The sequence below is a fragment of the Bufo bufo genome, chromosome 8 (genome assembly GCF_905171765.1).
Source record: "Bufo bufo chromosome 8, aBufBuf1.1, whole genome shotgun sequence".
Taxonomy (NCBI): domain Eukaryota; kingdom Metazoa; phylum Chordata; class Amphibia; order Anura; family Bufonidae; genus Bufo; species Bufo bufo.
Window position 1 is genome coordinate 205,962,113 of NC_053396.1, and position 22,785 is coordinate 205,984,897.

Genomic DNA, 22,785 nt, shown 5'->3' on the forward strand with positions numbered 1-22,785 from the left:
GCCCTGTGCATCTTACATGAGGGATGTGCACCGTGGACATTAGAAAGATGCCCTCATTGAATAGGTAGAAACAGGATTCAAACCCCAGTTCAGACTTGTATAATGGTTGTTCTTGGAAAATACTGTGTCAGTCTTCACTGTAACTTTAGCATTCTATTCAGAAAGCTGGAAGAACATCACTCTGAAATAATAAGGCTATATGGTGATTCACATCTGCAAATAATATTACATTCGGGAGAGCACATTACTTATGATCGGGAGGGGTCACTAATGTCCTGTAAAGCGGGCACTGTGTGACCAGAGGTCCGGGCTGGATACCCCGTCATGTAGGACAGACAACTTTTTTGTACTCCTTTACTCCTGGTTGAAACTGTAGTTCTTCTTTGAGATGTTTTTGAAGCCAGGGCAGGACCTCCAGGACATCAGTGTAAAAATCCCGAGCGTAACTTGGATAAGAGGTTTTCCTTTGAGCAGAAGAGCAAGGGTTATATGTACCAAAACTGAGGACCCCGACCTAAGAGAAGGAAAAGATGGGTGGGAGTAAGGTTATCTCTAGGGGGAGATCTCTGCGTTATAGATTTACTGAGTTCAATGCATACATATAATTTTAATAGGCTGTGAGCTCCCCCTAGTGGTGACTGCAGGCAGTCAGATTTTTTTTATTTTATTTAAAGAGGGTATTCCAGTTAGATTACATTCTGCCCTATCCACAGGATAGGAGTAAACTCTTAGATCTGTGGGGGGTCCACCCGCTGGTACCCCCACCAATCATGAGAAAGGGTTGCATATGGTTGGTGCTATTAGTATAGCTGCAGACATTTATGTAAGGAGACCTCTGATTGGCACATTTCTATCTTACCTGGAAGTATCTTTTCCTGTTCGGGATGTCCATAAAGAGAGATCCTCCTGACTCTCCTGTAAGAGAAGAAAATACAGTCGCTCATATAGGAGCAGTCCTGCCCTGATTTCTAGAAATCAGACCATTTCCTAGCAGTGACCATAGCTATAAAGGGGTTAAATGTCCTACTGGAGAATTATGAATTAATAGAGGGGGGTTCACAACCCCCTTGAATATGTCAGGGTGGTAAGTGGCTACAAAAAGTGCCTCTTGCTCTGGAGGACCCAAGACCTCTGTGCATTACACTGACAGCCCATTGATCTCATTAGGCACAATGTAGTTCTTCATTTCACCTGTGGTGGCGCTGCAGGGGGATTAAACAATTCTTACCAGGTACTCCCACATCAGAGAGCTGGGGGTCCGAGACGTCTTGTATCACAGGAGGAGACACTTACCCTTACAAGACATGTCTCCCTGTGCACAGAAGTGGCGTGGGGACACCATATCATGGAGAGCGATGTTTTTAAACTTGTCGAAGTCCCGAATGGCCGCTATACAGGCTTCTCTCTGGATGATAAAATAGGATACAGTCATTAGTGACAACCCAGCTGCTGCAGAAGCTCTTTTTTGAAAATGAAGTGAGTGTTTGTTTGTTTTTCCTTTGTAATGGCAAGCACAATAGCCGCGAGGTGTAGCATGCCATATGTATTATGTCGCCTGCACCATTTTTTTTTTCTTTTTCATTTTGCCATTTTTTTTAAAACTTTCTTGGGGCAGCCATATTGGACACACTTCCTTCGTGCATAGTCTGAATCAACCAGGGCAATTTTTGTTTTTGCGGGACAAGTCATTTCTAATGAAAATGCAAATAGGGTGGAATTAGTAAAAATCACCCCGCAATTCTACTATATTTTTATGGATTTTGTTTTTACGCTGTTTCCTGTGCGGTAAAACTGACCTGTTCCTTTCATTTTCTGGGTCAGTACTAATACAGCAATACCACATTTGTTCTCCTTTTCGTATATAACGTAGTTTTCTTTTAATTTAAAAAAAATAAATTATTTTATTTTATTTTCATCGTCATATTCTGACCCCCATAACTTTTTTTCATAGTCTGTGGAGATGTGTCGGGGCAAATTTTTTTTGTGGCAGTGATCTGTACTTTTTATTGATACCATTTTGGAGTGTGTATCACTTTTTATTCATATTTTTTTCGGCAGGTGAACCAACAAAATAAAAATAAAAAAGTTAATCGGCCATTTAGATTTTTTATCCCGTTACTGATAAATATGTCTATATTTTAATAGTTCAGGTGTTTTGGGATGTAATGTTTTTTTTATGTAGAGAAATGGAATTATATGAAAAAAATGTGTGTGTATGTATGTATGTATATGTGTGTGTGTGTGTATATATATATATATATACACACAGTACAGACCAAAAGTTTGGACACACCTTCTCATTCAAAGAGTTCTCTTTATTTTCATGACTATGAAGGCATTAAAACTATGAATTAACACGTGTGGAATTATATACATAACAAACAAGTGTGAAACAACTGAAAATATGTCATATTCTAGGTTCTTCAAAGTAGCCACCTTTTGCTTTGATTACTGCTTTGCACACTCTTGGCATTCTCTTGATGAGCTTCAAGAGGTAGTCCCCTGAAATGGTCTTCCAACAGTCTTGAAGGAGTTCCCAGAGATGCTTAGCACTTGTTGGCCCTTTTGCCTTCACTCTGCGGTCCAGCTCACCCCAAACCATCTCGATTGGGTTCAGGTCCGGTGACTGTGGAGGCCAGGTCATCTGGCGCAGCACCCCATCAATCTCCTTCATGGTCAAATAGCCCTTACTTTCAAAGTTTTCCCAATTTTTCGGCTGACTGACTGACCTTCATTTCTTAAAGTAATGATGGCCACTTGTTTTTCTTTACTTAGCTGCTTTTTTCTTGCCATAATATAAATTCTAACAGTCTATTCAGTAGGACTATCAGCTGTGTATCCACCTGACTTCTCCTCAACGCCACTGATGGTCCCAACCCCATTTATAAGGCAAGAAATCCCACTTATTAAACCTGACAGGGCACACCTGTGAAGTGAAGACCATTTCAGGGGACTACCTCTTGAAGCTCATCAAGAGAATGCCAAGAGTGTGCAAAGCAGTAATCAAAGCAAAAGGTGGCTACTTTGAAGAACCTAGAATATGACATATTTTCAGTTGTTTCACACTTGTTTGTTATGTATATAATTCCACATGTGTTAATTCATAGTTTTGATGCCTTCAGTGTGAATCTACAATTTTCATAGTCATGAAAATAAAGAAAACTCTTTGAATGAGTAGGTGTGTCCAAACTTTTGGTCTGTACTGTATATAGCAGGCCGCGACGGGAACAAGCCTCCCTAGCATCGTGGCATATTCATGTGTTAGAATGGCCCAGTCAAAGTCCAAACCCAAATCCCATTGAGAATCTGTGGCAAGACTTGAAAATTGCTCTTCACAGAATATACACCGGTATATAATTTGTTGTTTTGTTTTAAAACTTTTTTTTCACTTGTCCCCACTTTTATTAAGTCCCCATAGGGGACTTGAACGTGTGATCAGCTGATAGCTTCCCCCATAGACTGCATAACAAAAAAAAAAAAAAATTCTGTTCTGATGGTGTCAGGGGTTGCACTTAGTTTGCCCCTGAAGACACTCTTGTCTCTCTGAACAGTTTCAGTAATAACAAAGTATTCAGTGAGCTCCCCCTAGTGGCGGCTGAAGTGTCGTCTTTTAAACCTTAGTCTATGCAGGGCATTAGGAAGAAGCTGCCCCGACTGCTATGAAGATGTATTAAAGGGGTTGATCGGATGTGTGAAGCGGACATACCTGAACCCGGACATACCTCCATTTTCACCCAGGCAGCCCCCCTGACTTGAGCATCGGAGCAGTTCATGCTCCGATGCGCTCCTTTTGCCCTGCGCTAAATCGCGCAGAGCAAAGGCATTTTCAAGAGTTCCGGTGACGAACTGGGCTCTCCATGGGGCTGGCAGGAAGCCCGGTGACGTCATCGGCACTGATGGGCGGGCTTTAGCGCTGCCCTAGCCAGTAAAACGACTAGGGCAGCGCTAAAGCACGCCCATTAGAGCCGGTGACGTCACCGAACACCCTGCCGGGCGGAAGCTTCCGCCCGGCAGTGTGTTGTAAACAAAAGAGCCTGTGCCCTGCGCGATCTAGCGCAGGGCAAAGGAGCATGAGATGCTCTGATTCTAGCATCAGGGGGGCTACCTGAGTGAAAATATAGGTATGTCCGGGTTCAGCCCTGAACCCGGACAACCCCTTTAAGTAATCGCCGGCGTCCACCAGTCGCAGCAGTTTATTCCCACGTTGACGGCCGGAGGCGCTTCACACATCCGATCAGGACTCACCAGGTTGTTTATCTTTATATTGACGGACAGCTCTTTCAGATCATCTTTTTTTGGCGCCTCTTTTGACAGAAACGCAGCTGGCACATCGCTGCCACCCAGTAACAGGGAACCTGAGAAGATACAAAGGCCACAGTAACATACGATGGTCATGTAAGTCTAGTCCTCCAATAGGTTCTCAACCCAAAGGTATAATTAGAAAAATCTGATTACTACTGCAAGACCGGATAGGGACTGGCATGGCATGATGCCAATCTGCTGACAGCTGAGAGCCAATCCACTGTCAATCTGGTTGCTAGGGATGCATTGCCTAACAACCATAAGCTTTAACATCAGGTTGTTAGGCAGCATGTCCCTAGCAACCAGTCTGCCTCAGGCCTAACAGCTACTAATATGAGGACAATGTAGACCTGGGAACATTCCCAAAATTAGGGGAAGCAATACCTGTTTTACGATCTGGATTACAGGTCAAGGTGATGTGTGGCTTCCTGTGCCTCCTATTTAAAGGGAATCTCCATTTTATTGGTGGTTTTCTCTATCCAGACTTATCCTCATCCTATAAACTGATGGCACATGAATATGTCATCATTTTATGATTGGCCGGGGTCCATTCTCCGGTAAGGGGACATTGTGCAAAATCATCGCCGCAGAACCTTCATTCTCAAGACCGTGAGGGGCTCCGAGGTCAGATCCCCACCAACCTTAAAATGATGGCGTATCCTAGCGATATTGGATGGGAATGTCACTTTAAGGAGACTCCAACCAACAATGTAAATCACGGAGGATTGCCTTCTGGTTGCCATGGCAACATCCAAAAAATATATATATATAAAAAGGCAATAATGCCGTAACATAATGTCACATTTAACCTAGTACTCAGTATTTACATCGCCCTTGAGGTAGCCATGGCAACCAGAGAGACAATGCTGACCAGCGTGGAGTTCCCCTTTAAATGCGCTAGCGGGTGTATGCGTATTGTGCACTACAGGGTCAGGACACACAGATGAGACCTTACGGTGTTCATTGCAGCTTGCAGTTTTCTTCTTTTTCATGGCTCTGTTGGCAGGCTCCGTACAGGGGAGGCAGATGGGCCTGTCACACACAAGAAAAAATAAATAAATCAGTGGATGTCCCCATGCTTACGAGCTCCATCCAGGGACCAGAGCGTCCCTCAGGAGGTCCCAGCACGCCCGCCGACCGCTTACTGGTTTCAGTGTAATGCTTCAATACATCTGCGGAGGCGCTGCAGAAGAACCGAACACCTGCTGCTGAGATGATTGCTGCTGGAGATCTCCGCTCCAGGAGAATTTGTAATCAGATTATCTTTGGGGGGGCCCTTCTGATGAGAACAGATTGGAGAACATGGGCAACACCTTTAAGGTGATCTAGCCATTGGCAAGGAGTGTCCTCTCCAGCATCACCAGTCTTTGGAGGTAAGTTGGTGATGGGGGAAGCTGGATAAATGACTGCCCATGTAATACAGAATAGGGGTCCAGTCAGACGTCTGTAAGTGTTTAGCGGATCCTGAAAACAAGGTTAGCGGCCGTGTGCGTTCTTCATTTTGTGGACCGCTCATGGCCGGCTCTGTGATAGAAAAGCGATTGGCAGACATAAATAGGACATGCTCTATCTTCTTTGCGGGGCCGTGGAATGGAACTAATCCGTGTGCTGTCCGCATCTTTTGCGGTCCCATCGAAATGAATGAGTCCACACCCATTCCGCAAAAATGTGGAACGGATGCAGACCCAGAACTACAGACATCTGAATGAACCCTAGGAGTCGTTCGTACAGAGGACCGCGCTCAAATTCCTGTTGCAGTAAAGGCCTTATGCACACAACCTAGGTATTTTGTGGTAAATTGCGGAGCCACAAAATATGGATACTGTCCGTGTTGCATCTACATTTTTTCCGGACCCATTAACGTCAAAGGGTCCGTGGTCCGCATTTTGAGGCCAAGTATAGGACATGTTCTATCATTTTACGGAACGGACATATGGATGCAAAAAGCACGTGGATCATCCGTGTACTTTCCGCATCCGTATGTCCGTTCTGCAAAATGATAAAATATGTCCGAAAAGAGCACACCTTGAATTCGTGAAAAATCTGGACGGCACACGGACCACACTCATATTTTGCGGGTATGCGATTTGTTGACTGCAAAATGGACATGGTCGTGTGCATGAGGCCTAAATTTAACTTCCCTATCGTCCTACAGGCAGCACACGAAGGGTTAATATTTTCCTTCTTCCCATGTAGGAAAGAAAAAAAAGACCAAATCAGTCTTCCCAATTAATCAGTAACCTCACCCCCCTTAAGGCTAGGTCTACACGACGACATTTTATAATGATAGTCTATGGTGTCGCACTGTGACATGCTGCGACTGCGACGCTCGCAAAAAATCCATTTGAAATGGATTTTTCTGCGACTGTTGCATCGCAGTCGCAGTGCGACACCATAGACTCTCATTATAAAAATTGTTGCGCGACACATGTTGCAGTGTAGTTGTGCCCTATGTGTCGCGCAACACATGTCGTCGTGTAGACCTAGCCTAACCCCATATAAGACCGGCAAGGGCACAAGACAGCGTTTCTCCTTCTAGGTTTAGTTCTTTTTTGTTTAAGCTGCAGAATCCCAGGAGAGTCCACTCTCACCCCCTGCTTGGCCATGGACCCTGTGTTCGGCGGTGTCCCTGATGTCAGTGGAGCCCATCTGCAGGTTTCTGCTGACGTATGCACCTACGAGTTAGGAGAGTTTGCCTACCGGAACCAACTGTGTATGGATCACTGGGGGGGGGGGGGAGTTCAGAAGCCCGCTGGATCCTTTGGCTGTAATCGGATCACAGAACATCCAACAAGAGTGGCCTTATCTGCTGTTCCCATAGCTTGGACCTTAGGAATGCGGCTCGGCCGGCTTTCTAAGGATCTTCAGGAAGGAGTCTCTAGAGAAGAAATTTTGGATAGTGTTTCAAATCTAAAGCTGGCTTCTGAATTTGTGCTCGATATTCCTCTAGATATTCTGCACCTCAGATCTAAAAATGTTGTTCTGTCTACTACAGCTTGCAGAGTCCTGTAGTCGAGAGAATGGTCGGGCGATATTCCTTCTTGTTCTCTTCCATCCTAGTAACCCCTCCGGACGACAGTTGGAAAAAATCTTGAAGTTTCTAAAGGATGACTTATTTATCTTACACCCTTATATAGCACTGCCATATTCTGCAGAGCTATACAGCCATTATCATTGCTTGTGATCCTAAGTGGGGATCACAATCTAAGTTCCCTATCAGTATGTCTCTGGAGTGTGGAAGGAAACCGGAGTAAATCCACGCAAACACGGGGAGAACATACAAACTCCTTGCAGATGCTCTCCTTGGTCGGATTCAAACCTAGGACCCCAGTGCTAACCACCATGCCCTGGTTTCCACCTGGGATTTCTCTTTAGTTCTAAAGCATTTGTCAGAAACCCAATTTGAGCCTTTGCAGAAAATAGGTCTACGTCTACTTACCTGTAAGACCATTTTTGTTAGTAGCAATTACCTCAGCTAAGAGAGTGGGAGAAATACAAGCATTATCTTCTAGGGATCTCTACCTTTAAAATTTGTCCGGATTGTCTGATATTAAGAACTGTTCCGGGTTTCCTTCCAAAAATGGCTTCAACCAACAATATTAATCAGAAGTTCTTCCTAGCCTTTCCTGTATCTCTTCTTCTGGCAACCATCCTTTGGACATTAACCATTCAGTTGATGTTTATCTGGATAGGACTTCTTCCTTTAGAAATTCAGAGTTGCAGTTTGTCCAGTTCAAGGGCCTCGTGAAGACTCCAAGTCATCCTTGAGCCATTGGATCGGAAATGTTGTTTCTTTCTGCTACAGACAGGAGGACTTTCCACTACTACTTGGTCTAAGAGCCCATTCTACGCGAGCAATGTCCACCTCCTGGGTGGAAAGAAATTATGTTCCTCTGGATAAGATTTGTCAAGCAGCCATGTGGTCCTCTCTGAATACGTTTGTGAAACACCTCGGCTGAGTCAGAGGTATCCTTTGGTAAAAAGTACTGGAATCTAATAACCAAAACATGTGGTGCATTGCTTTGCCTTCCCTTCATGTGCTGCCTGTAGAACGATAGGGGAAAGTTCTTATTTATTCACCAAAATGTCTTCTTTCCCTGTCCGTAAGGCAGCGCAGTATCCCGACCTGGAGGACCTTCTATTGCCTCTTTCCACATGGTTTGTCTTTTGTTCTTGCCGGTCTTATATTGGGTTAATAGGCTCTGGGGTTACCAATTTGTTGTGACGCCTCATGCAGTCTTTTTTTTGTCCTTCTGTCCTAGCTTGGAAGAAAGAGAATACTAACCCTTTATGTGCTGCCTTACAGAAAAGAAGACATTTCAGTGAGTAAATTTGAACTTTTTCAGACTTGATAAATTTTACAATTCTGGCTACTAGCAGCCACCATTAGGGGGAGCTAATGGATTTATGTATAACTCTCTATATAGTGAGCTCCCTCTAGTGGCGGCTGCAGGTAGCGTCTAGTGTAAGAGGAAGCAGTTCACTGCTGGACCCCATAACACTATGGTAGGAACAGCACTGCTCATATTAACGAAGGAGATGGATACTTGGTTGTATTTACAGGAAGACAGGGCCTACCTGGCACTCTTGGAGAATTTCACTTTCGTAGTTAGTTTTACAAGAGCCACATCGTAGTCGAAATCCTGAGGTATCCCTCTACCCACTTTACGGCTCATGTTGAAGCAGTCATGGATGAAAATTTGTTCTGCTTTGTATTGCTCTTCACCTGTGAGACATGAGATAAATGCATTATGGAGGGTCTTGGGCTGGTTGATAACCTCATAAACTGTTATGCAGAACTCCGTCCTGTTGAGCAGGCCTTAAAGGGGAACTACAGCCAATTTTGACCTTCAAGGCCTTTTCCGGGCTATCAGTATCAGATTATTGGGGGTTTGGCTTCCGACACCCCACCGATCAGAAGACTAAAGAGGCTGCAGTGTTCCACCATGCTCCATATTCATTGTTTACCAGACATAGCTCAGTAGCTTTGATAGTGGCTGTGCCTCGTACTCCATCTTAAGACCAGGAGTAGCCACTAGCTTAAAGGAGTTGGCCCATCTCATTGTTAGGACATGCCATCAAAGTCATATAGGTGCAGGTCCCACCCCTGGGACCCGCTCTTAGCTCCAGAACTGGGCCCCTGAAGTGAAGGAGAGTACACTGTTCATGTACGGGTGCTCTCCATTCACTGCTATGGGAGTTCCTAGCGATATGCCATCAATGTCCGAGATGAGACAACCCCTTTAAGGTACGGACTTGTGCAAGGATCATCACAACCCTTTCAGTCATGTGATTGCCTTGGGTGATGGGAGCCAAACTGTGACTAGGCCATCTGGTATGTTGTCTTGGAAAATCTCTTTAATAATGGGGTTGTTTCAGAATGGACAGGCGATAAGTTTGTGGTCTGCAAAGGTCCGACTACTAGGAACCCCCAACAATCGGGAGAATGGGGGGTTCCATGTCCCCTGTATTATTGGAAGGGCAGTTGAGCATGGGAACTGCTGCTCCATTTAAAGTCTATGGGACTGCAGGTATGCCATGCTTGCTAACCCTCTATAGTTACCCTCTGAGAGGTCCTCTAGGTGCCACATAGCCATGTCCTAATTCAACAGGTGACACACTGTTAGGGCACAGGAGCTGATGATGAAGCACTATGGCATCACATACAGTTTGGGAGAAAGCACCCCTCTGTGAAGGACCAGGGAGATTTGCCAACTCCTCTGGGAGGTGTCTTCATTTTTCTGGATACTTCAGGACGTTTTGTGAGGATTGGGAAGCATGAGGTATGCCCTAACCGGGATTATTCTGGACAGCTCTAGGGACCCTTGTTAGGCCACAGGCTCACTCTATAAATCCTAAGGCTACTTTCACACTCACGTTTTTTGCGGATCCGTCATGGATCTGCAAAAAACGCTTCCATTACAATAATACAACCGCATGCATCCGTCATGAACAGATCCAGTTGTATTATGTCTTCTATAGCCATGACGGATCCGGCATGAATACCATTGAAAGTCAATGGAGGACGGATCCGTTTTCCAGCTCCGCACCACATCGCGGACAGAAAAACGCTGCAGGCAGCCTCCAGAGCGGAATGGTGACTGATCGGAGGCAAACTGATGCATTCTGAGCGGATCCTTTTCCATTCAGAATGCATTAGGGCAAAACTGATCCATTTTGGACCGCTTGTGGGAGCCCTGAACGGATCTCGCAAAAAGAAAGCCAAATCGCTAGTGTGAAAGTAGACTAAATCATAATAGTGAGCATTAACATTATAAAAACCGTTTGTAATACTTTTACTTTTATGGCACAATATGGTTGTTTGAATTTATAAGCCCAGGGCCTGAGGCTGCACTACTGAGACATTGCATAGATAGAAGGCAATTTTCAAACGAACACATCTACTCACCGATATAGAACGTGTATTTATCCGGCGTATCGAAGTTTGAAAAGCAATGAGCTGCGGTAAGGACCCAGCTGCTGGAGATGAGAGACCCGAAGCACGGGCTTGTGGAGTGAGCCTAGGAAAGAGAATGGATATATACAGCGGAATGATCGTATCCACGGAAGCTCCACAGTATACGGCAGGGTCGTGAGGGGTCTCAGGTGGTGGGCTCCATTCTATTAGATGTTCGACTGGTACAAGACAACAGAACAAGGTCCACCCACTGAAGAAGTGCCCGTCAGGGGCTGGAAAATACCATTGTCTTGTTTATCCGGACCCTCTGTAACCATTGTTACCAATCGACAGGGACAAGATGGGCCCCGTGACTCATTCAAAGATGAAGTCCTACAGAAATGATGGAGATTCTCCACTCACCTTAATCTTCACGTTCCAAGGATGATGAAAGCTTTTCTTAGACTCTGAAGTCTCTTCATTCAGGCCACACATTTCTCCATAATCTTTAATATCTGGAGAGGAAAAAATCAACAGATCTCAGATGTGATAGATAGATAGATAGATAGATAGATAGATAGATAGATAGATAGATAGATAGATAGATAGATAGATAGATATGAGATAGGTATGAGAGATATTAGATTTTCAGCAATGTACTTATAATTTTCTGGAAAGTAGTTATCATGTCTTCTGCAGTTTCCAAGACAAAAACATGTTTTTCGTCCTCCTTCTGAGAGGCCAATTCAGTTAGCTCAGTCTTATCTGCGTCAGCACTAACACCAAATGCATAAACATCTATAAAAAGAGAGAAAATTACAAGAATGATAAAGTGAGCTTCAAACGTTAACATAGATAGATATCAGATTATAGATAGACCAATCTAACCTAGGTAATCTTCTCTTTTGTCTTCGATGTTCAGGTAATTCCTGATCTTCTTTATCATCAGCACTGGTCGGCCGCCCATATTGGCTTTTCCTGTGAATACCAGTGACGTAGATGATTTATGTATTTATAAGCTGAGCTGAAGGCCGGAGAGGATGAGTCCTAACAAGACGCAGTGCAGCCCCGAGATACGCCAGCAATGAAGGGGATACTGCCACTATGGGGGGCGCACAGTCTTCTGAAATGAAGGGGGAGCAGCTGGTGGGGTCCGGGGTATGTGTCCTGAGTGCACATACTCAGTCCTAACAAGGGGACACCAACAAACCACTGGGCCAGGGTGTTTATACACAGGGTTGCGGGGAGGTTTCCACCTCCTTCAGATTGTTTTCGGGGCCCTTATCTCCCCAGCCTCTATAGAATGAACCTCCTTGTTTGTCCGACCCTACAAGCTTAAAATGTCCATTTGTAAATTCTGACAATGGATCATCTTCCTTCAGAGCAAAGGATCATGATGGGGAATTTTGAATCCAACATGCCTGATCCTTCTAGTCTCTGCCAACAGTGGCATCCACTATAGTGAAATTGCAGGTTCGGCCATGTATTATTGACTGATGTAGCTCGTCCTAGAGGGCACCACATGAGAGGAACCGGTTCCTAGCGCAAAGCCGGCCACCAGGTGTTCCAAACCCTTCGTGCCTATATACCGTAGGATATTTTTTTAAGCGGGACCCCCAGACTTCTTGGCTCCCATAAAAGTGGTGTGGCCTGTCTCTATGGCAGAACGTTCCTCATGTCTTACCGTCGGTCAACAGTACAATGACGTGGTGAATAGAATTCCACACGGTTGCGTTCTTATAGAGCTCCTCCTGAAGCGACATCATCTTCTGCACTTCTTCCAGAGCGGCGTAGGTATTAGTCCCGGACTTGTCCTTGTGATCTAGAGTCAAGGTGAAGGAAAAACACAGCTGCTAAAAATCTCAGATGTAATGATTTTCCCTAGATGTGCACGGGGGCGTTACTCACCGCTGTATTTGAGCCCCTCTTCAATGCGCTCCAACACATCTTCAGAGTCATCACCATTAGAAATGCTGACGATGATTTTAGGTTGCGTGGCAAAAGATATCACCGCAAACTCAATCTTCATGTCAAAGTCCCCGAGCTAGAAGGACAAGAACAGAGGTGGAGGCGCCGCAGATCTGTAATGTAGTTCTCTCATTATTGTACTTTGCAGGGTTTAAGGAGTTGTTGTTGTGGGGGGGGGGGGGGTTTATTCCCCCACCCAGCGGGACCTTTGCTTCCGAACACTCCGTCCCAACGACCTGGCTCCCAGACTGTCCACACTGGACTTCCAGTTTACGCTTGTCAACTTCCACATGGATGGGGTCACGTGTGGTGGTGCTGCCAATGACTGGCCTCAGCAGTGACATGTCTCAAAGCGGCACATCACTTATGGGTCACCTGCCGCTTAGGGACTTGTCATTGCTGAAGCCAGTCGATAGCTGCAGCAGCGCAAATGACCCCTTCTATGCAAGAAGTTTACAAACAGGGACCGGAAGTCTGGAGTGTAATAATATTACAGGCTATAGCTACTAGAGAGGGGTCGTTGATCCAGGGAGATATTCTGATTGCCTGATTGGAGTCGGGAAGGAATTTTTTGTTCCCCTAAAGTGGGAAAAATTGGCTTCTACCTCACAGGTTTTTTTTTGCCTTCCTCTGGATCAACTTGCAGGATAACAGGCCGAACTGGATGGACAAATGTATTTTTTCGGCCTTATGTACTATGTACTATGTAAGTCCGGTAAAGACATCCTGGGAGTGACGGAGCCTGAATGGAGCAGGTAGGTATAGATCTCTCCACAGGTCCCACTGGGTGGGTGGAGGGATTAAAAAAAAATCCTGGATGACATCTTGTCTGTCTGGAAATTACTTTAGGTTGTTCAGATACATGGGATAAACTGGTTCCTGGGTGAAGAGATTTGGGAAATACAGGAAATGGGCAGAGGCTGATGTAAGACACTATCCTGTATGATGTGTGTGTGTAAGGCCGGGCATAGAGGAGAGAGGGCAGCAGAGCAGAGGAGCCTAAACGTGGGTTGCATCACGTCCAGATGGGTCATGACACCACAGCCAGAATCTGCATGGAATGCCCAGTCAGTGTGAGAATTAGCAGTGACACATGTCTACAGAGAAGTTTAGCAAAAAGCAGGAGGCACCACTACATATGGCTTCTTCTCAATTTCCTCTATAGCAGGTCATCTCAAACCTACATCCTAGTGCCTGCTGTGGTATTACATTAGTACCGTATAAGGGCTCGTTCACACGACTGCAAAAAAACGGATGCCGCCGGTGTGCCTTCCGCAATTTACGGAACAGGAGGCCTATTATAGAAATGCCTATTCTTGTCCGCAAAACGGACAAGAATAGGACAGGACTCATCATTTTTGCGGGGCCACGGAACGGAGCAACGGAGTGCTGTCCGCATCTTTTGCGGATCCATTAAAATGAATGGTTCCGTCTACGGAACGCAGAAAACGGCCCGTATACGGAACACAAAATACGTTCGTGTGAACGAGCTCTAATACTGTTCTTTGAGTACAACACAGAAGCTTTATGTTAGAATAGAATAGTGGACAGTGGAGGCTGCATTTGGGTTTCATTCCCCTCAGATCAGTCGTGTTACTAAATCCAGACAGCCAGAGCTTTCAGGGGTCGGCCAGTCAGTGTGAGGAGTAGCAAAGCTACCGGTGACACATGTCTGCAGAGGAGTTCAGCAAAAAGCAGGAGGCACCTGCTGTACCACTATATAGAGCCTCCTCTCTTGCAGGTCATCTTGAGCCTATTACACTAATACTTTATACCACTGTTATTTGAGTACTATAGGACACTATTATGTGGAATGGTATGGTTATTTTCAGAATACATTAATTCTATCATTTTTGTACAGCATGCCGCAGCTTGTCTTACTTCAGGTAACAAACCTTGCTGACAAGAATCTCCGCACATGTCTTGAAAATATTAAAGGTGTTTTCTCCAACACTTTTAGAGGCATCCAAAAGAATATACACATTGAGAATCCCATCCTTCCTTATCTTCACTGTTCTCCCCACACTTACTGCAAACAGATAAATCATAGATTTAGATTTATGGTTTCGGGAGGATTGGTGAATAATTGGCCTCTTCAATGGACATAGAGAGTCAGTATTATTTACATTGGTGTCCTTATAAGTAACAGATACGATACGACCCCCTCTACTGGCTGCCATTATAGTTTTCCCAGCTTTTCCCAGACTGTGAGCACAGTGTTCTGCATTGTCTAGATGAAAGCTGGCCATCACAAGACTGAAATCGGTCAGCTCGAACAACGCTTCGAAAAAATTGTAGGAATAACTGCCCACGATGGCCAATGACCTCAAATGTGGTCGCCCTGGTTGACCATTTCATCCTCTGTTGATAGTCTGAATACGGCCAACTTGACTCCCTGGTCGGCCAGTTTAGTCTGACTTGTTGCTAGTGGGGGTATTCATACCCTGATTGGCCTGGATGCAGTCAATCAATGTCGACAGTGTCATATACTATTTAGAGTATGTGAAAACTTGGTGACAACCGGTGGTAGATTACAGAATACAGTTGATGCACATTGTGATTTTCTTTGTGGCTTTTGCTGCGAATCACGTTTAAAAAAGAACAAACAACACAATAAAACTGTTTTGTGCAATGATCCTGGGTCCATAGACTATTCATTGTGCATGCTGTGTGGTTCTGTTCTATGTATTAATTTCGGGGGTCTGATCTAGGGTCACTATTTAGGGGATCTAGGGTCTGACTTTGTTAGGTGATATGCCCTATGTATTTAGAGGGTCTGGGGTCTGCTTTTTTAAGTTGTCTGGTCTGGGTCTGTATTTAGAAGGTCTTTTTTTTTGTGAGTCTGTATTTATTTAGGGTCTTTGTATTTATTTAGGAAGGTATGGTCTGGGGAATGTAAAAATTTAGGAGGTCTGAGGTCTGTATTTGCTTGGAGGGGGGCGTATATTTATTTGTGGGACTGTATTTATTCTGGGGTCTGAATTTATTTGTGTTGCTGTAGACGCTAGGTATGGTTGAAGAAGTGGGGTGCCAGAGATGTCTCGACAACAAACTCTGCAGCCATCAGGAGAAGTAATCGTGGTGGTCTGGGCCAGATGGAGAAGAAAAGAAAGAGAATGTCACCTATCAGTCACTATGACTAGATCTTCTGACATGTCTGTAAAAATGTATTTCACGACCCGGGGCATATGGTCTACTGGTGGCAACAACTATTGGCACTGCAGTTGCTGCCTGTAGTTGTTGTAACCTAAAATCTGTATTTCATGTAGGAGACCAAGAGAACATCATACAAAGAAGCAACTCATGGATATATACACTCTTAAAATAATTCAATCAGTATGGTGTATTTACTGTGCCCCACACATGGGCTGTGGCTTTCAGAGGCTCCAAACAGGTTATATGACTTGTGGTGTTACCAGTTGGTCTTAAACCTCATTGTCATATCTGGAAATTTGAGGAAACACATTTCTATACCTTACTATGAAGGCCTCCCCACAAGCAACAGAATGTTGGGGTGGCAATGGCAGAGCTGGGGGTGTGCAAACCCCTTTCTCATTGTGTCACAGTCTCTGCTGTTATAACTCATTCAACAGTCAGTTTTGTACAAAATCCCCCCTCCTGGTGGCATTCCTAGATGGGGATGGGACTGTTCAAAGGCCAGATTGCATCAAAGACAAATAATATACAAACTATGATGATAGAGAGGGCAAGGCCGATCACTTTCTATTTCAGAAATAGGCCCATCAACCAGGACACCACTGGTTTCTCTTTACCTAGTGCAACTTGGGCGATAGACAACTTACATTTCTTTTCAGAGGTCTTCAAGATTCCAGAGAGTGACCCTGCAAAGTACTCTCCAGCTTCCTCCGGGAGGTCAAATGTATAAGGATCTGGGTCAAAGAAAGAGAAAACCATCCATTATGAGCAGCCCTAAATGCTATATAAGATGTAGATCTGATGTCTACCATGAGTAAAAGCAAAATGGGATGAGTGTCCCAAAACACAGAGAAGGAAATAATGGGTGGTCGTGATGATGGGTGAAGATGAAAGGTTAGACATTGTGCTCAGTACTCACATTGACAGGTGACCTCGGTTCCACTCCATCGCCTGCTCTCTAGACACGTTCTTTTTGATGATCCTATCAGAATGAGGTTGCTGTCACATCTGTATGAGACACTTGAGCCCACGTCATATCGAACACCTGTTTTCATTGCTCCCGGTGGTAAACCTGGATCAGGACAGTGGCCCACTGTAGGGTACAAGATACAATCCCAATATCATTATCTCCCATAATATTGTCTGTTATGCATTTATCTCAATCTTAGAATTACTTAGAAGGCCACCAAAATTTGGACTTTGCTCCTCACATACTGTCTCCACTATGCACCTCTAAGCGCCCAGGTATGTTCCTTGACTATATTGCAATCCAACCAACCTAACTGGATCTAAAATTCTAAATAACTTTAAGGGGTTATCCCACACAAAAAATATTCTACATTTTGATATTTGATCCTTCAACTGCCTTGTGAGTTGTGATAGGGAGAGAGTTGAAGCAGGATGGACACGCTCCCTTAGCTGCAGCAGAATAGCAGAGTAATTGGACAATGAATGGGGAGATCTTTGGATTCATGTGAGGTACAGGGCTGCTTCTAGCTTTGTTAGAAAGAGATTGTCGTGTCCTATATGATGTCTGATTTTCATTTTTTACATTAGTCATGGGATAACCCCTTTAAAGGGAACCTGTCACGTTGAATCTTAAGTCCAATCTGTGGGCAGTAAGTTATAGAGAGTTGAGCTTGTACACTGGGGTGCTTCAATTGAGGAGACTGGTGGGTTGCGAAGTGCGGTGCTGCCTATCCTCCCGGTTTAATTGTCCCCCTAATGATAAAGGCGCGTGTGCTAAAACTCTTATTGAGAAATCCCCTCTGTTATCGTTAAACTCTGCTGTAACACCACCAGATGGAGATAGTGAGCTAACATATATAATATAAACGTGTGTGTGGGGGTTTTTTTTGGGCAGGAGTTTGTCAAGGTAGTGAAAGTGACCCTACGGGGTCTAGAGAGAGGCAGATCCGGCAAGAAAAGTGAGGCCTGGTGCCAATCCAATGGGAGGTTACCAGAGCCGCAGAGTGAAGCCTAGAAGCAGTTTGAGACATCCTCCGAGGGAGGAGATACTCGGGCAGTTACTGTGCTAGAGCCAGGCAAGGAATCGGATCCAGTCAGAGTGCCATGATGGAGGGTCATGAATGGGACTCTGATGAACATAGGGTGGCACAATGTGATGAACACAGGTACAATTGCCAAACGCCCCCTAACTGGGAGCTTAGACAAGGTGTGGATATCCCTAAGCCACAGGCAAGAGAAAACGTTCTCTTATTCATACTGATGGTACAAGCAGCGAATGAATCCCTCGTGGCTGCAGTGATCACGTGCGGTATATGGACGTGGCATCGCTGCAGACAAAACATTATGTCATGGCTGCTGCAGCGGCGGGGTGGAAGAGAGCTGAAGTGAATGAACTGAGGTGGTTTGTGACGGTGAGTATAACATTTTTGTATTATTCTGATGGTTCCCATCCTTAAAAATAAGTAAATTTGACAACCCTTTTAAGTTGAAATGACCATACACAGGCCTTTGGACAAGAGTGGTGCTGTTTTTGGAATAATCTCAGGGGAGGGGGGGCTTTAATCTGCTCTTTCTGTATATGTTTTGTAAGTTTATCCATGTACAAGACTTGTGGTGCATGCGGTCCGCCCTGGCATCCTCTATTGTATGCTGGGGATTGCCGTTATCTGCGGGGGAATTGCTCCCCCGGTTATAGACACGATACAGTGTTTGGGTTTGGAGCATTTCCACCCGTTTAGGCCACTTTTTTCAGTAAGTTTTTTTCTCCATGTCCAAGACTAGCCTATAATATCCGCACACTCACCTCCATCGTCACAGATTGCTGTATCTCCACTCCATTTTCCATTTTCCATACATGTTCTCACCATGGATCCCCTGGGAATGTAACCGTCGTTACACATGAAGGTAATATTGGAGTCTACATAAAAAGGTCCTTTAGGGCTGAAGTCTCCATTTTCAAATGTAGTGGGGTTGGGGCATTTAATTTCTGAAAATAATACAACAGAATTAAAAGTAGAAGGCACATTTGCATGAAGGCTATCATTATAAACAAAAAGTCATAACTAGTCAGGCCTATTCATATACAGTAGGTGACATTCGTGGGGTTATGTAGGTACCCATGGCAGTCCCTTTCACTTAGTCATAATTACCCATCACAATTCTTTATAGTCATATCTGATAAAGTGGCACTGCCATGTCAACTTTGTGACCAATGCCAATGGGATGAAATGGGGATCGAAACCATTTATGAATCCATCTCTATCTAGTAAGTGTGTTGTCACCATTATGGTGCCCATTACCATCCCACATACTATCCATAGGAAAAATCAATGATATTACTTCTTCTTTGGCAGTTTCTCTCTGGGACTACCTTCTACTCATTTAGTACGCACTTTTACATGATATTTCTTTGATCTTCTTGCCAGAGCTGTTTCTTATATCTGTCCATCTGCCATGTGCTTCGCACATGCGGCTGCTTTGTGGCCAGGGATAATACCCTGAGGAGCACCGGAATCTGGCAGTGCTTCCCATATTCAATCCATCTGTAAGGACTACAGTGGCGGTTTTGGTGCCAAAATTTGGGGAGCACTGAATTTCTGGTTCACAAGCTGTGGAAGATAGTAGAGATATAGGATTATAAGAGAATAGTAAAAACATTTCAAACATCACAGGGTGAGAACATGGTGCCCATACATGGAACTAGAACTGGTTACTTGTCCTAAGTCCTTTGGTTCTGTCCTAAGTCCTTTGGTTCTGTTTGTATCTCGTTTTTCTTCTTTTTTTTATGTTACGCCGGACATATGGGGGTGTAGTGACGTATACCCATGTGCTGACACATACCTGTCCAGTGAATACCAAAAGGACACTCCTTTACCATGTGCTGGGTCCATGGTACCTATGGACATGTGTAAGCTGAGGGTTTTTCAAGTGCACACACATCAACAAGGAGCAAAAAAATTCAACATTCTAAAATCCTAATCAATTATGAAATTATTTGGGAACTGCGGATCTAGCACTTTGCAACCAGAAAAGTTGGGTGACAACCCCTTTGGAAGCAGCAGTGTCAGCCATATTGAGTGTTAGTGGTCACGCTTCTTTTAGGCCTTGTATAGGATGCAGTAAGTGTCTTTACTCGGGTCTAACCAGCCCTTGGTAAATGCTGCACCCTACTGCCCTCCAGTTGTAGCTATATGGCTAGAAAAGAACCCTCCCCCTTTATGATGGCGTTAAGGTTGTGGATACACATTTTATTTAAAGGGGTTGTCCAATGAAAAAAAAAACATTTTTCTAACCAGTACCTGGATTTGACTACTTTTGTAATTGCATATAATTAAAAATTAACATGGCCACTGAGTTAAAATGTATCTGTATAGCGCCAACTGCTGTTTTTTTTTCTTCTTAGCTATCTGTCCACTTTAGTAACATTGCTGACACGGACGCACATGCTCAGTTCCATCCTTCAACTGCCACCAGCTGTATCTACTGTTCGAAGATGTGACAGTTACAGGCAGAGAGCTGCAGCAGAAAATACACAACCCCTGAGCTTTGATAAGGAGAAAGCTGCAGCACAAAGGACACAACCCCTAAGCTGTGATCTGGAGAGAGCTGCACCAGAAATGGCATGCTCACTCAACTGTGAGAGGGAGAGAGGTGCAGCAGAAAGGTCATGCCCCCAGGGCTGTGATAGGAGGAGAGCTGCAGCAGAAAGGGCACGACTCCTAAGCTGTGATCTGGAGAGAGCTGCACCAGAAATGGCATGCTCACTCAACTGTCAGAGGGAGAGAGGTGCAGCAGAAAGGTCATGCTCCCTGAGCTGTGATAGGAAGAGAGCTGCAGCAGAAAGGGCACGCCTCCTAAGCTGCCAGCTTGATATAAATCTAGCAGAGCAATTGTAGCAATGAATAGGGAGATCTCTAGCTTTGTACTATATGATCATGGGATAACCCCCTTTAAATGGGTTTTCCCTCCACGGACATTTATAGCATTTCCACTAGGTAGATGTCCTATATCCATACTTGGCAACTTTTCAGAAGTTGCACCTGAGACGTTTCAGAGTGCAGTGACGGAGATTTTCTTTTATTTTTTATAATGCATTGACGCATGGAATGTGTTAAGATCTGTTCAGGAAAAAACGGATGGTTTTGCACGCAGGTTGAATCAGCATTGCATCCGGATGTCTTCCGTTTTTTAATGCAAGCCCTATTCATTTTTACGGGGCCAGGGCTGCATGAAAAATGCACAATATAGAAGATGCTGCGATTTTACCTGAACGCAGAAATGATGTGTGAAAAACGTCATGTGCACAGACCCGTGGAAATGTGCGTTCACTACACTCGTCGCATCCGGACGGACAATTCGCTCATGTGAAAGAGATTCCTTACAGGGCATGCCCCTTTTTGTGACACACTGCCCCTTCAGTATGTGTTTGGGTCGGATGATGCGGCTTCCTGGTGCCACATGCATTTAGGGCTGCTTTTCTGGCACCTGGAGGATTCTCCATCCCTCGGAGGTCTCCCCTTTTTACGGGAGACATTCCGGAAGAGTTGTTAAGTATGACTTTATCTAGGATCCCACCAATCATGACCCTGACCCCTTTTCCCGGTGAGGTGGCTGCATGTGTATGGCTGTCTCTATTCAGGTCTATGGGATTTACAGATACAACGAGGTCAGACAGTCACCTCTAAAGGGGTTCCGCACAGATCACTAGAACAGGGGTCCCAAACCCCCCCTCAGATCCTCCTCCCTGCCCAACACGGGATGTAAAAAAGATCCATCCCAGATCTCCCTATAGCACCCGCAAATCCGGACGGCAAATTTCGCAGCCAGGAGTGAGAAAATCAACTAAACAGTGGCAGATGGAGGTAATTTCTAGGGCACTGATGGGGCACTTCTGGATGGCACACACTCGTGTGGCGGTATCTGCGGCTTACTCTCAGGAAATCTGGGGGTCAATAAAAATGATCATGCAAAAGGTAACAAGTAAAACGTAAGGATTTGCCATACCTGCAACAAATAGGAACCCGAGGAGGAGGAAGACCTGGAGGAGGCCCCCCAGTGAAAAGTGTTCTGCCTGCCGTCTGTGCCCCATTTCAGTCCTCACCGTTCCTGAGCTCTGCTGCACGGGCTGCAGAGTGATGAGCAGAGTGCAGCCCAGACTACACCTCCAGGGAGGCGGAGGCCACAGGAGGGAAGGGAGGTGCAGAAGTCACCGGTATTGCCCCATAGGGAATCAGCTCTAGTTACAGTATTCAGGGAAAAGTTCAAAAAATAGCAATCTGTCGAGAAGCTGAGATATTAGGTTTGAGATTGGAGACTTGGGCAGAGAAGTGGCAGATGAGGTCTAACACTGACAAATGTAAGGTTATGCACATGGGAAGGAATAATGCAAGTCACCCATACATACTAAATGGTAAAGCACTCGGTAACACTGACATGGAAAAGGATCTAGGAATTTTAATAAACAGCAAACTAAGCTGCAAAAACCAGTGTCAGGCAACTGCTGCCAAGGCCAATAAGATAATGGGTTGCATCAGAAGGGGCATAGATGCCCGTGATAATAACATAGTCCTACCACTTTACAAATCGCTAGTCAGACCACACATGGAGTACTGTGTACAGTTCTGGGCTCCTGTGAACAAGGCAGACATAGCAGAGCTGGAGAGGGTTCAGAGGAGGGCAACTAAAGTAATAACTGGAATGGGGCAACTACAGTACCCTGAAAGATTATCAACAAAAAAGACGACTGAGGGGAGATCTAATTACTATGTATAAATATATCAGGGGTCAGTACAGAGATCTCTCCGATCATCTATTTATCCCCAGGACTGTGACTGTGACGAGGGGACATCCTCTGCGTCTGGAGGAAAGAAGGTTTGTACACAAACATAGAAGAGGATTCTTTACGCTAAGAGCAGTGAGACTATGGAACTCTCTGCCTGAGGAGGTGGTGATGGTGAGTACAATAAAGGAATTCAAGAGGGGCCTGGATGTAT

At 44.9% G+C, this 22,785-nt stretch overlaps 1 protein-coding gene across 1 annotated transcript; it reads right to left on the reverse strand.

Annotated features, from left to right (window-relative positions):
• Positions 1-83: 83 nt before the first annotated feature.
• Positions 84-21,954, reverse strand: LOC120977489 (complement C2-like). Its single transcript, XM_040405465.1, has 18 exons — positions 21,797-21,954; positions 19,186-19,401; positions 18,597-18,779; positions 16,743-16,916; positions 16,471-16,557; positions 14,563-14,696; positions 12,608-12,743; positions 12,384-12,521; positions 11,588-11,677; positions 11,360-11,497; positions 11,123-11,214; positions 10,712-10,823; positions 8,881-9,028; positions 5,258-5,334; positions 4,246-4,355; positions 1,294-1,405; positions 860-915; positions 84-514 (listed from the first exon to the last, which is right to left on the reverse strand). Exons 1-18 carry the CDS (start codon positions 21,879-21,881, stop codon positions 323-325), a joined length of 2,280 nt encoding a protein of 759 aa, XP_040261399.1. The 5' UTR covers positions 21,882-21,954; the 3' UTR covers positions 84-322.
• Between the last annotated feature and the right edge of the window lie 831 nt (positions 21,955-22,785).